Source organism: Spinacia oleracea, chromosome 6, assembly GCF_020520425.1.
Source record: "Spinacia oleracea cultivar Varoflay chromosome 6, BTI_SOV_V1, whole genome shotgun sequence".
Classification (NCBI taxonomy): Eukaryota; Viridiplantae; Streptophyta; class Magnoliopsida; order Caryophyllales; family Amaranthaceae; genus Spinacia; species Spinacia oleracea.
The window spans coordinates 130,607,094-130,621,918 of record NC_079492.1 but is presented as its reverse complement, the minus strand read 5'-3'; the positions used below and the strand labels follow the sequence as shown (position 1 = coordinate 130,621,918).

General features: G+C 33.2%; 1 protein-coding gene across 1 annotated transcript; it reads left to right on the top strand.

Moving 5' to 3' along the window:
• The first annotated feature begins 1,648 nt into the window (after positions 1-1,648).
• On the top strand, positions 1,649-6,721 carry LOC110788779 (3-ketoacyl CoA thiolase 1, peroxisomal). The gene is made up of 14 exons (XM_021993419.2): positions 1,649-2,152; positions 2,790-2,866; positions 3,123-3,207; positions 3,298-3,424; positions 3,585-3,683; positions 3,782-3,849; positions 3,947-4,054; positions 4,135-4,212; positions 4,293-4,425; positions 4,517-4,613; positions 5,658-5,781; positions 5,861-5,969; positions 6,220-6,303; positions 6,474-6,721. Exons 1-14 carry the CDS (start codon positions 2,069-2,071, stop codon positions 6,536-6,538), a joined length of 1,338 nt encoding a protein of 445 aa, XP_021849111.2. The 5' UTR covers positions 1,649-2,068; the 3' UTR covers positions 6,539-6,721.
• The last annotated feature ends 8,104 nt before the right edge of the window (positions 6,722-14,825 follow it).

Sequence of the window (14,825 nt, the reverse complement as noted above, 5' to 3'; positions counted from 1 at the left end):
CCGCATTAGCTAGGGGTCGAACCCACGACCTTCTACTTAGGAAACAAATGCTCTATCCACTGAGCTACAAACACTAATGTTTGATAAGGTAAAATTGGAAATGTTTATAATTAATATTAATAAATGGTTAAAAAGAAATAAACACATTAAGGTAGGATTCGAACCCACGACCTCCTGCGTAGAAATAACCCACTCTGTCACAAAAGGTTACTTCTAAATTATATTTCTATTTAAACTGTAATTCATGTTAAAAATAATTTACAAGTAAGTAAACCGCCATCTGAGATAGCGGTTATGTTTTAATGCAAACCGCTATCTGAGATAGCGGTTTATAACATTGAACCGCCATCTGAGATGGCGGTTTGCTTTAAAACGAAACCGCTATCTCATATGGCGGTTCAATGCTGAACCGGGAAAAAAAAAATTACTTCTTTTTCTCACTTGCTTACGTGGACGGTATGGTCGGAAATAACTTAAAAAGTAACGTATTTAGGGAATTATTGGATCTTTAATCAATATTGAAGGAAATCGCTCTATTGAAACATTTCAATTGTATGGAGTAAACTTTTATTTTTTAAAAAGTTGTTAAAGTATTATTATTGGATGTGTTTCTTTTGAATGGTCAATCGTATGAATATTGATTCAAGCATGAAAAAAGAACCTGTGAACAAAAAGCTACTCCGTACTTCTTTGACGATGGATTGTCGGTTGTTTCACTTGGTTAGTTTGATCGGTTGTTTGTATAACTGTTTTTCATCTTATAAGCATTGTTTGTATTTACTTGGCTAGTTTAACTGACTGTTTGTTTATACTGATTATTTGCTTTTTATTTGTTTGAAAACGTATTTGGTAAAGTGGATCGTTACCGATTGGATGTAACTTTTGTACTCATAAGCCAAATTTACTTGAAACAACATTTTTATTATTACTAGATTTTAGCCCGTGCGATGCACGATTTCTATTAATTTGTTACGTTAAAATAAAACTCCTATACGGAGTATATATCAACTGTTATATTTTATATATTAGATTAGATTGATTTTTTTTATATTTTGGATTGAATTTCATTTTAGATTTATTTTTTAATTATTATAGTGTTTGATTTTGGATGAAATTGTATATAAAAAATACAATAATTAATTAATAAAATATCTACGTGGCACCTAATTATTTATCTACGTGGCATTCGACTTTTTAATTCAATAATAATTTTGAAGTCTTATTTTTCATTGGCCAAAACCATTAGATTTCCTACGTGGCGATCTAATATTGGATTAATGTTTGATTTTGGATTGAATTTTATGTTAGATTAGTGTTTGATTTTGGATGAATTTTATTTTAGATTTATCTTTTAATTATTAGAGCGTTTGATTTTGAATGTAATTGTATATATTAGTAATTTATTAATTAATTTAAATATCTACGTGGCACTCGGTTTTTTTAATTCAAAAATAAATTAGAAATCTTATTTTTCATTGGCCGAAACCATTAGTAAACCTAGGTGGCGCTCTAATATTTCAGCATATATGCCTCCTTTATATATGTATATTAGATTATTTTAGAATTATTAAGAAAAAATTCATTTACCAAATATTTTACGAGTTGTTGTTTAGCCAATTAATGACATTAATCCTCCTCCTCCCCACCTCACATTCAAGATTCAACCCTGATTAGTTACAGTGCGATTAATACGAAGTACTCCGTAGAGAAGACAAACATGAAACTATACGCCAATAGCAATAAGTCAACATCTTCCCTTGGTCAATCTTTACTTCAATTCTATTGCTCCACTTTTTCTGGGAAATCGATTTGTAATTTCATAACCAAACACTTTCGTCTCAAATTCTTAGTAATCTTCGCCTGATTTTCAATTCATGAAAAAAAACACAAGGAAAATGTGTCACAAATTACGATGGGTCCACTTGAATAACAACTGATTTTCCAGTCTTGGAATTTCTATACATAATGGACAATCCTAGATTCATACTTTACCAGAAATTATACACTTTTTAGAGTCTGAGAAAGAGAAAGAGAAAGAGAAAGAGAAAGAGGAGAGATATAGAGAGAGATGGAGAAGGCAATGAAAAGGCAGAAAGTGCTTCTACAACACCTTAATCCCACTGCTCTTCAACCCCTTGATTCTGCTATCTCTGTAAGTTCGTAATTTCGATCATATACCCTAGAGCATGACGTGGTCACATGCTCTTTTAGTTGTACTTATATACTTCGTAAAAGTTTGTGTTCTTTATTTTATCATACTTCCAGGTGTACAGACTATCTATCTGTAAATATAATAGTATAACTTCTAAATTCTAATGTTGAAACCAAATTGGTTGTGAGAGCATTTCCCTTGTGCCATTACTGATTTTTTTTAAGCTGACAATTTGTCCTGATGAACACGAGGCCATTATGAGGTTAAAGAGAAATTGATGTTATAATTAAATCTTTAAAACATTCTATTTGTCCAAAATTAGTTGTCATGTTATCCCAATCTCTCCTACTTAACTAAGCAAATGGCATGATTTTACAAATAGTTTAAACTATGTTCCAAATGTTTTATGTTGTTATGAAATTGCTAATGATAATTCACTTAGTTGATTTGGAAATGCTTTATCAACAAATCCATGCTTGTACATTGCCAAAAACTTGTGATTCTCTGAATCTATGTTTAAAACGAATTTGAACTTTTTTTGATAATTCGGCTTAGTTTGATGTGCTACATGTATTTGGATCAATCCCTTTTTTCAGAACTCGAAATAACTTGATTATGTTTTTCTTGGGTGGACTAGCCTTCAGTTTGCTCTTCTGGAGATGGTGGGATGTATCAAAGAAATGCTGCTTTCGGAGATGATGTTGTAATTGTTGCGTAAGTAACCTATCGTTGGTCTTGGTTGTTGGTGGGGAATGCATCATTTTTGTGGCCTGTTTGAATTGAATTACTTGAGGTTTTTCACTTACATGTGAATATTTCATATGGGACTTTAGAATGGTGTTAGAATTCATATTTTTTAGCTGTATGTGAAAGCACCAATAACAAAAAAAAAAAATGTCCTGGTCAGAATGTTGTCTATTTCTTACTTGTTTCGTTTAGGAAGAGACTTACACTAAATGTCACATTACAGTGCTTGCCGAACTGCAATTTGTAAGGCGAAACGTGGTGGTTTCAAGGACACCCCTGCAGATGATTTACTTGCTCCTGTTCTAAAGGTGGTATCACTTATACTGTTATACAACAACCTTGTTGAAATCAAATTTGTGAAGAAATTTTGAGCATAAGTTATCAATATTCAACCGCAGGCATTGATAGAGAAGACAAATGTAAACCCATGTGAGGTAGGAGATATTGTGGTGGGTACAGTTTTGGCCCCAGGTTCTGTAAGAGCAATGGAGTGTAGGATGGCAGCATTCTATGCTGGTTTTCCAGGTCAGTACATTAATTATCAATGCTCCTTGTGATTTACAGGTGGAAATATTGACTCTCTTAATATCTGTTGGATTTAAAAAAACCATAACTGAGTTCATGTGTTCAATGAAGAAATTATTTGTAGAATGACCTGATTTTGTTGATCTTCTTTTTGTTACAGACACAGTGCCCATCAGAACTGTTAACAGGCAGTGTTCATCTGGTCTTCAAGCAGTTGCTGATGTTGCTGCCTGCATTAAGGCAGGATTTTATGACATAGGTAAGAAATACGAAGTATATGTTCTATTATGTCTGTTAAAATACAATTAACCTCCAACTGTATAAACTATGAAACATCTTATTGTTGTGTTCCTACAGGAATAGGCGCTGGAGTAGAGTCAATGACGATTGATCGTGTTGATAGGCCTCGTCAAGTTAGCCCAAAGGTAATTTTCAATATTAATATTTTCAGCACGTTAGGTAATTATGAAGTAAGGAATTTGCTTTGCTAAGCATCAGAAAACTGTGAAATCTTTGTTACAGGTAGAAAACTTCCCGCAAGCAAGAGATTGTCTTCTTCCTATGGGAATAACCTCAGAGAATGTCGCACAAAATTATGGTGTGACACGGCAAGAACAAGACCAGGCGGCGGTAAGGTTCATTAATGATTTAAGCTTGTTGCATCTCCTATAAGCCACATTTATTAATGGAATTTATCTTATATATTACAGGTGGAATCTCATAGAAGAGCTGCAGCAGCCATGGCATCTGGAAAATTCATAGAAGAGATTGTTCCAGTTTCAACCAAGGTAGTAATGGGATGAAGCTTTTTTTCTCTTTCATTAAGGATGATATGCGTTTTTGCTTATTTGTTTATTTTGTTGCCTAGATTGTGGATCCAATATCCGGAGAGGAAAAATCTGTAACAATTTCTCTTGATGATGGTATTCGGCCAAGCTCTAACATGGTAGATTTGGCAAAGCTGAAGCCTGCTTTTAAAAAGGATGGCACCTCAACAGCTGGTATGTGAGATTGGACTTAGTGGTCAAGTGAATTATGGAAGAAACATTACGTGTTGTGTTTACACTTTAATATATTTTTTCCATTTCTTAGGTAATTCTAGCCAGGTGAGTGATGGGGCTGGAGCAGTTCTACTCATGAAGAGGAGTTTAGCAATGAAGAAAGGGCTTCCAATTCTTGGTGTATTTAGGTAAGGTTTTTTCTGGAAGCTATACGAATACACTGTGATTTGGGATGAGGGCAGCCTAATTGTATTAGATTTTGAAATTTCCTTACCATGCATACAGTTTTTATTATAACTTGTAAAGTTGTAATACGAGTCTTTGAATACCTGGTGGCTGATTATCCATGTAAAGTTGTTCTCTTTGCATCCTTCAAGCACCTCACCCATCTTTCTGGATTTCGTATTGCTAAAAGTTGAGCAAACGTACCTTGTGGACCTCTTGAAAGTTGTTTGTCCCTATATCTCTTTTTTTTGGTGTTTGTTATTGGGTTTCAAGTCTTTAATTGACGTCTGAGTGGTTGAATATCTATCTTTATACCCTCCATTCGTTGCATAACTAGCAGCTAACCTTTGATCATCCTTGGTTTCTTCTTTCATATTTCTTGATTTTTGTAGCATTATGAATCCTTTCTTTGGTACGCTTGGTCAAGTAATATTTTCCTAAAACAACAGGGTTTATAAAGACCTTTTCAAAGAAAATTCAGGATATAATTTTGATCATTAACTCATTTAAACCTTTGTTAATAAGCATCTTTTCCCCTTTTGAAAGGGTGTCAGCCATAAGCTTAAGTGCTTAAAGATGAGATAAAAGAGAAGCCTTGCTGTTTCTAACGGGGGAGACTGGGAACTGCCTCCTCACGTCCTGAAAGATGAGACTGAGGTGGGGGTGTCTTAGAATTCATAGATACATAAATTGTTTCGAAGAAGGCAAGAATAGAACAAGAGTCCTTTTTTATAAGTCTGTTGATGTTGATATGAATTCCTGCTCCAAGGATCAACTAAGCTTCTTATTGTGTTTGATTATTTTTTTTAAACTCGAAGCTGTTTCTTAATTGAGATCCATAGTCAGACATTCAAATAGTGATGCTGATCGAGCATGTAAATAAATTGTAAACATTTAGCTTGGTAAGAAACCAAAATAACAATGAGTTTTATTGGATTCATGCATATGCCATGTTTTCAGTTGTATTAGTTGCTGATTTTCAGTTGTATCATGTGTTTCTAATTTAGGAGCTTTGCTGCTGTTGGTGTGGATCCTGCTGTTATGGGGATTGGCCCAGCTTTTGCCATTCCTGCTGCTGTGAAATCTGCTGGGCTGAAGTTGGACAATATTGATCTGTTTGAAATAAATGAGGTTACCTCGCTAAACATGCATGCTACTTTATATTTTCGCTAACTCCATTTCTCAAATTTGTAAAAATCTATAAGTACAGGCCTTTGCATCGCAATATGTTTACTGTGGTAAAAAGCTGAACCTTGATCCAGCCAAAGTTAATGTTAATGGAGGAGCTATAGCCCTTGGACATCCTTTGGGAGCTACAGGTATGCTTTTTTGCTTTACTTGAGAAAACTCTTATCCTGTTCTCTTCTACTTAAAACAATAACACTCCCTAATTCAGTATAAAAGTCAGTTTTAATTAGTAAAATCTAGTTTTATTAATCATAAAAAATCACACAAAATTAGTTTTCTTTTTGAGTAAAAATAAGATAAACAATTAAGAACAAAGCCTTGATGTTGGTGGTTGTTTTGATTTGAATGGGTATCTGAGATCCTAGTGTACTCTTTTCTCAGGTGCCCGGTGTGTGGCTACGTTACTGAATGAAATGAAACGGCGAGGAAGAAATTGCCGATTTGGAGTCATTTCCATGTGTATAGGTAAGTCTCTTTCTATCATCTCAATGTGCAGTTAATGGAAATGTCAACCCTTAATTAAAGCTGTTAAAAGGAATTGTAAAGCTACTAAATTTCAAAATTTATCCTATAAAAATAACTGATATATTTTGTATTACATACAATATCTGATAAACTGTGTACTGAACTTACAGGCAGTGGCATGGGTGCTGCAGCTGTTTTTGAAAGAGGTGATCATGCAGACGGATTAACTAACTAATGTGTTTACTCAGATCAACAATTAGGAAATTGTTTAAGCAAACATAAAACCTTTTTCATTGTATCCACAAGTTCTAAACAATTGTTGTATCCAAGAGTAGTCTTATTTTTAAATGTACTAATGGGACGGAAAAGGTACTAGTCTTGAATTTAAATTTTAAGAAGAAAGACGAGTAGACACCAATAGTGTCTGGTAGCGATGAATTTTAAAATAGATAAATATTTTAAAAGGTTGCATAGTTACTTTTATAGTAGTACATTATTATTGATTTTGAAAGGATAAATTTTGTTAAAACGGAATTTTTTATCACTACACAATAGAAAACTTTTACCAGATAATTTTTAAAACATTTTGATTTAACTTTTGCCACAATAAACAATATTTATTGTATTACAATATATGACCATAGGTTTATAACATTTTCATTATCTTTCTGATCCCAACCCAGTGAAGCCACCCCGGGGAAATGACATTAGCGGACACATTTTCATGATTCATGAAAAAAGGTTGGGCATGCCGCATGCGCAATCACCGCGATGAAAATTTTGTCAATAGCGGTGGCATTTTCGTAATTGTTTGGACGACCTTCCATTTTCATGGGTCTGATCTTGTACGGAGTATAAAAATATCAAATATATACCTTAAAATCGTATGTATTATATGATAAAATTAGGTTAGATCCGTACAACACACGAATGTTAATAAATACTTTTTTTATTTTTTTATACGCTAATTTATTAAAAATAATATTTAAGTTTTGTCATGGATTATTGGAAAAATAAGAGAAAATTACTATTTATTTAAATTATAAAGTGACTGGTATTTTTAGAAAGTTATAATTTCGGTAAAAATATAAGTTAGAAAAAAAACTTATCTAGTCGTTATCAGGTACCCATTGCTTCAGAATTGAATGATTTCATAGCCGTTATCCAATTTTATTTAAAGCAAGAATGACATATATGACCGGTCCGATACAATATCAGTTAGAATATTCTATGTTCTAGGCCTAATATTTGATCGTATTTTGGGTTTTTAGGTAATTTTCTTAAACCCAGTTTTTCACACTTGTTTTACATAAAATGAAAGAAAATAAATAAATTATTGTTTAGGTATTGACGTATAGTAACACGTAATTTATTTAATCTATACTAATATATTAAAAGGCGTTTCTTACAAAGTATATGTGTCACGTGGAACCCCCTCTCACGGGAAGCATGACATGTCATCAACTTTGCAAAAAATATGCGTACAAAATTTCGCATACTAAGTCTCAAACATGAGACCAACTATATGTAAGGTAGAAGTCTTACCATTTTAACCAACTATTTGTTATAGTTTTTACTCAACGCAAATATAAAACTTGGAATAATGAATGTTTGTACTAACTCTTACAATTATTTTATACTCGCATTAGATGTTGATGGGCAGAATTAATATTTTAATTTGACACCAAATAGTTTTTAAGTAGATAAAGTAGTTCAAAGAAACAATTATGCATGCTAAAATCAAATTATATTATTCAAAGTAAAAACCGGAGCATCGCCCGAGCTACACACTAGTTATATTGTTTTACTTCGTACTCTGTAGTCATTTTATAAAGTTATTAAGTAGGCTAATTATATCGGGGGTGTTTGGTTAGGAGAGGTTTGAGAGAAAAAGAGTCTTTTGGGGTGAATTAGAGGTTTGACCTTTAGAAAAAGCTAAATGGAAGTGTTTAGTTAGGAGAGGTTTGGAAGAGAGTTTTGGGTGAAAAAACTAATTTTGAAAAAGCTCAATATAGGAACTTTTTGCAATTAGAGGTTTGAGAAAGTGGATGAAAATGACTATTTTGCCCTACTATTGCCTATACTTAAATTACAACCACTAGCTATCAACTTTGGTACCCTACGTTATTTTTCTCCTAAAAATATTACTCACACTTCCTTTTCATTTCACTCTATTTACTAGATTCGTTTTTTATTGTAGTAAATTTTATTAGTACTTTGAATCAATTGAAAGCTATTGCTATCATGCTTGAAATACCATTGGTAATATTTTTCTATTTGAAAAATATACGTTATTAAAAGTTTTAAATTAAGAATATTTTTTTAAAATTATAAATAAATTTAGTCGATGTTTATTAGAAGAAAAAAAATTAGACACAATAAATTATTTGTCTAATATTCATAAGAAACAAAGTATGTCAACGTCTTTAATGGTCATTTTACATATTAAACAGCTAACAACTACGGAGTATCATCTAATTTACCAAACACTTTTACACAAACAGCTAATTCAACCAGATAGTCAAATCAGCTAATACAAACAGCTAACCACTAACAGCTAGTCAAATCAGCTATCAACTAACAACTCCTAACCAAACAGTATTTATTTTTAAATGTCAAAATCATAATACTCCCTCCGTATTTTAAAAAGAGATACACTTTTACCGGCACGTAGTTTTAGAAGAATGAGTTGAATTTATTAAACTAAGATGAAAGTGGAGTTGTGGGTGAATTATTTATTATAGTAAAAAATTGAAGTGAGTAAGTGTGGGGACCACAAGAAAAGAGAAATATTAATAAAATGGGAAGTGGACCAAAACATGTCAAAAAAAGAGAAGTGTATATCTTTTTAAAATAAGATAATTTAAGGAAAGTGTATCTCTTTTTAAAATACAAAGGGAGTATATTATTTTTAATCTTGCTATTAGGAACTTATTACGTAAATTTTAGAAAATCAATAATAGTGCAACAATTATTCCCATAATATATTTTCAAATCAGTATTAGTATGTTATTTTAGATTCTTGCTATAATACATGGAATCAAAAAAAAAAATTGATCGTATATATAGTCTATTAATCCAATCAGGAAAAAAAGAGCCTTTTTCTAATACATCGCACAGATGTTGCCTAAAAGACATGGGAAAATAGCTTAGTGATATAACTCGTGTCAGATTTATAGTAAATATCATAATAATTGAGAAATATATATTACAATATTTACGTACTAAGGTAGTTAAAAAATGGAACTTATTACCAAAATAAGTCTTTGTTTACACATTAAAGCTATACAAGGGGTATATTAAACCACAACAAATAATTATGGATATAACAGTAGCATGAGGTACAAACTCACCCTGGGCCTTCCCACATCGGTTGGACTTGATCTTGGTCAAGCCTAGGAGTAGCTACTGTGATGGTGACGTGATTTGCACTAGGAAGCGTTGGTGTAGCGTTGTGTGCACTGTCCTGGGGTGGGAATCGGTAGCATTATTAGTACTGCTACATCTCAAGAGAAGGGCGCTTGTGGTGGAACTTTTGGGGATGCACTGTCCTGGGGTGGGAATCGGAGGGAGTATATCCGCATGATTTTATATTAGAGTTTTCGCTAGACTAAATTGTATTTAAATTGTAGATTGATCAGGGGGAATTCAAGTTTATCCAAGCGTTGCTTTGCACCAAGTATTTGCTGATCGAAATAGGACGAACAACAGTTATAGGGGAACAATGATATGTAGTGAACCCTCAAACAAGTTATTCTGGAAGAAAGAATATGGTTAATGAATGCAGTTCGAGGATGATGTCCATCTCTATGTTGCTAAGCATCAATGTCAGTTATGTATAAATTACATACTAGTTTGGCACTAGCAGATAGTGTTGCAGCACCCTAACTCCCCAAGTTTAATAGTATGTACTGAGGAATTTTGCTAGGCAATGCTTCGTGTTCTTGGCCAATACTCTTTGACTTTGCTCCTTTTGTAAATCTTAAAGAACCTGGTATATTATCTACTCCCCCGTCACTTTTTGTTCTTTACGTTTTCATTTTTGGGTGTCCTAAAATGTTATTTACATTTCCTTTTATATTATCACATGAATTCTTTAAGATTTTATCAAAATTTATGTCTAATGATTATTTTAACCAATTAAATTCATTGGGTAATTTAATATCTCACACTTTTCCTTTGGAACATTAAAATTTTCTCATTTTCCCAATATCAAAATTTTGATAAAAGTGAAACATTATAAATAAATGTAATTTGACTTGTTTAAATAAAAAAATAGATGAATCCCAATGCATATTATTTAGTCATTAAAACGCGTGAAAAATACCAAATGTAAAGAACAAAGAGAGACAGAGGGAGTATTACCTAAGTGTTTGTGTTTAAAATTTATATATTTGTGATTTATATATTTTGTTATCCCTGACCCTTACTATAAAAGTTTAACAAATTTACTTTCACTAGTCGGTTTTACATCCCTTGGGTGATCGCGCGCGCTAGCGCGTGGTACAACAACTAGTAAGACAAGTAAATAGAACGGATCCAAGGTTGCAATCTCATGCAGATGGTCTAAACCACGAGTCCACGACCCATTTGCTCAGGAAAAAAAAAAGGACAAATTGTTTTTTACCACCTACAAAAACGAAATATTATTTTTTACCACCTTAAAAAACAAAAACTTGTATTTTACCACCTAAAAAAGTAAAACTTATTTTTTACCCGAAATTTTGTGAAACACTGCCTTTAAGATTGGTGGTTTTTTTAATTGCTACCTTTTAAAAACTTTATTAAATTTAACTACGTTATAAGTTTAGTTTGTTTTACTAACACTACCATTTGACGTTTTCCGTCGTGTATTTCTTTTATTATTTTAAATAGCTATATTAATTTGTTGTTTTGTTCATTTGCCATATTGAATAACAGTTGTAATGGGGTTTAAAGATGGAAAACATTAATGACAAATGTCAAATGGTAGTGTTCATTTGCCATATTAAATAACAGTTGTAATGGGGTTTAAAGATTGAAAACATTAACGACAAACGTGAAATGGTAGTGTTATTCAAACAAACCAATCTTATAAGGCAGAAAAATATAATTTTCTTTTTAAAAGGTAGCAATTCATAAAAGCACCAAACTTAAAGGAGGAACTATATTCCAATCTCAAATATGTCTTGACAAAAATACATCTGACCAAAATAAGTTCAAATATGGTACTCATAAGTTCAAAAATGGTACTCAGAAGTTCAAAATGGTACTCAGAAGTTCAAAAATGGTACTGAGAAGTTCAAAAATGGTACTCAAAAGTTCAAAAATAGTGTTCATTTCTCAAAAATGGTAATCAAAAGTTTTCAAAAAAAATGATGAAATTACCGCTTAGCCATCGGATATGTGTTTGAAAACACATCTCTGAGATGGGCCTCTCCGCCCTCAACTTAAAGGTGAGAACGGCGAGACCAATATCTGTAATACCCCGAACTCGATTTATTAAAATTAATAATATTTTATTAACGTAATTTTCGTTTTAATTATTAGAAATAATTTAAAAATTTCGTTATTTTAAACGTTTTTACGATTTATTTTAAACGATAAATTTATAAACGAAAATTTATTTATTTTTCGTTAACGATATATTTTACGAGACTTTGTTTTAATTAAACATTTCTATTTTTAGTAGTTTCCTAAAATAGCAATTTAAAATTCAGAAATTTGGCCTAACTACTTGAAATTACTAAAATGTCCCTAAAGGACAAAATTTGCAATTAGCTTCTTCCTCCCTTGCTTTCCACGTACATGGAAGAAGGAAGCCATTTTTTTTCTTCCTCTCTTCCCTTATTTCACTCTACATTCATTTCCTTGGAGCCCAAGAACTTTTATTCTTCTAGAAATCTACCTAATTACAAATTCAACCCAATTTCAGAATTATTTCAATGCAAAAATCAAATTAACAAAATCTGACATTTTCTCCCTTGTTCCCTTCCTGTTCGAACCACAGTCACTACTAACCACCACCGTCAAACAACGCATCCACCACACCCAGCCACCCCCGTCGCAGACTCAACCCAATTCCCTCCACCCTCACCACCTAGTCGTCTTGTCCACCGCCCAGAACCAACCGAGAAACACCACCGAACCTCCCCTGTTTTCCCTGCTCGAACCCCTTTCCCCTTCCCTCGTGTTCCTCCGCCGTGAAACCACCAGCATCGTCAAAATTCCGGCGCGTTTTCGCGTCTCGGTGCCGCCCAAACCCAGGCTCCGGCCACCTCAACTCCCTTCTCCGCACGCACAACCCCCCCTGCCATCCTCCTCACTTGACCCCCCCCTGTTCTCTCTCCTAATCGCGCAACCACTGTGCCGCCGTGCTGCGATTACCGCCGGCTTTCTGCCTCCACCCAGTCCGCCCAGAACCTCCGCCCAGACCTCCGGTCACCATCACCCCTCTCCTCCCCTGATTTCTCCCCTGTTCGCTCCCCTCTCCCCCTTCCCTCGCCTGTTTCTGCCGCCTCAAACCACCATCACCGTCGCCTCTCGGCGCGGTTTCGCCGCCCAGGCTGAGCCCCCAGCCTCCCTCCTCTCTTCCTCCTCCTCGTGTTTCTCCTGTTCGTGTTCCCCCTTGCTTCTCGTGCCCTTCAATTTCAGAAACTTTGTTTCTGAAATTGAAACTTTGTTTTATTCCTCCTTATTCAAGTTGGGCCAAATCGATTGGGCTTTGGGTAAGACAAACCTGAATTTCAGACTATCAATTCCTTAATATTCATGTTTTAATAAATTTTATGATATAATTATTTACTAATGAATTGTTATTATTTTCAGGAAATAAATAAATTTGATTATCGAGTTTAAGAAAAATAAATTACCGTACTAAATATATCAAGGACATAAATTAAATAAATCTTGTGTAATTGATTTAGAATATATATATATATATATATATATATATATATATATATATATATATATATATATATATATATATATATACTTCGATTGAAATTTCCATAAATTATATTTATCACTAAAATTGGTGTTTAATTATATTTTCATTAAAACTATGAATTTATATATTCGTTATTTATAATAATTCGAAATTTCTAAGTTAAATTATTACCATATTAATAACTAATTCAATTATTTAATATTTTGAAAGAAATTGGACTCGGAGTTCAGGAAGAACGATCCATCGAACAGGGAATATAAACTACGGTTGAGGTAACATCTATTGCTAACACCCACCATCCCCTTATGAAATGTGTTTTATGAGATTATGAAATATGTTTATAATGATGTGTTTTTATTGGATTGTGGGATACGAAATGTATTTATGAAGTGTGTTTTATGAATGATGATATTTAAATATGTTTATGAATGATTTTATAAGATGATGTTTATGAGTTATGAATAAGATACGAAACATGATAAATAAAAGTGTAACCGGTTCTGGCAGTTAGTGGGGTTACTATTTCTAGGTCGTGCACGTACCGCCGTACCGCAGGACACCCAACAAGGGAGAGTGCTCCTTGAGGGTTACCGCAAGCTAAAAAAAGAAAGAAACTAATTGGGTACGGGCGTATGTCCAACAAGGGAGAGTGCTCCTTGAGGACTATCGCAAGGTGGGAGACGTCTCGCAAGGCTAACTTGTCAGTTACCAAGTAAAATGAATGTTTTATGAAAGATAATGGGAAATGTTAAAGTTTCAAGACGTAAATGATGTTTTTATTACAATGAGTTTATTAAAGTGATTTACTATATTCTATTCTCCCTATTTGCAAATTAAATAAAATGAGTTGAAATGAGTTTACGTTGTTAGCGTAGTATGTTACTGGGCCTCGGCTCACGATGTTGCTTTTGTTTTAGGTACAAAGAAGATCATGGGATGCCTTAGAGTGAGGATAGCACCATCAAATTCACGATCGATGTTTAATAAAGATAATTATGTATCACTAGTAATAATGGATGAACTAATTAAACTCTAAGTCAAATTTCAATTATTGAATTGGATTTTAATATTTATGTTTAATCAATGTTAGGAATGTTTATTAAATTTCATTTAGATTTCGATGTAATTATTAAAGAATTAATCGAAGTGAAGTATAATTACTGTTACTCAACAGTAGTCAGTAAATGTAAACAGGTTATGTCGCCTTGTATTTCTGACGAGGGAAATACGGCATGTGACGCTCCGACTAAATTAGGGTTTCCGCTGCTAATTAAAGATAATTAACCTAATTAATGGTGTTTAGAAGTCGGGGTGTTACAGTTTGGTATCAGAGCCAAGGTTCTGCGACCATAAGTGCTAAACTTTACGGGTTTTGCACGAAATAAAATTTATTAGGTTTAAGCAAGAATTTTAAGGAATAAGTAAAAAGAATATGTTAAAATCATGCTAAGTTAAAATGAAATGAGTGTGAGTGATAGGAACGGGGAACGCAACGGGAATGTTTTCTTTATTATGATTTGCAGAATTTCTTAGTCTAATTTCAAGAAGAAAAGATTATCTGAAGCGTTGTATCCTTGCGATCAGATCGGCG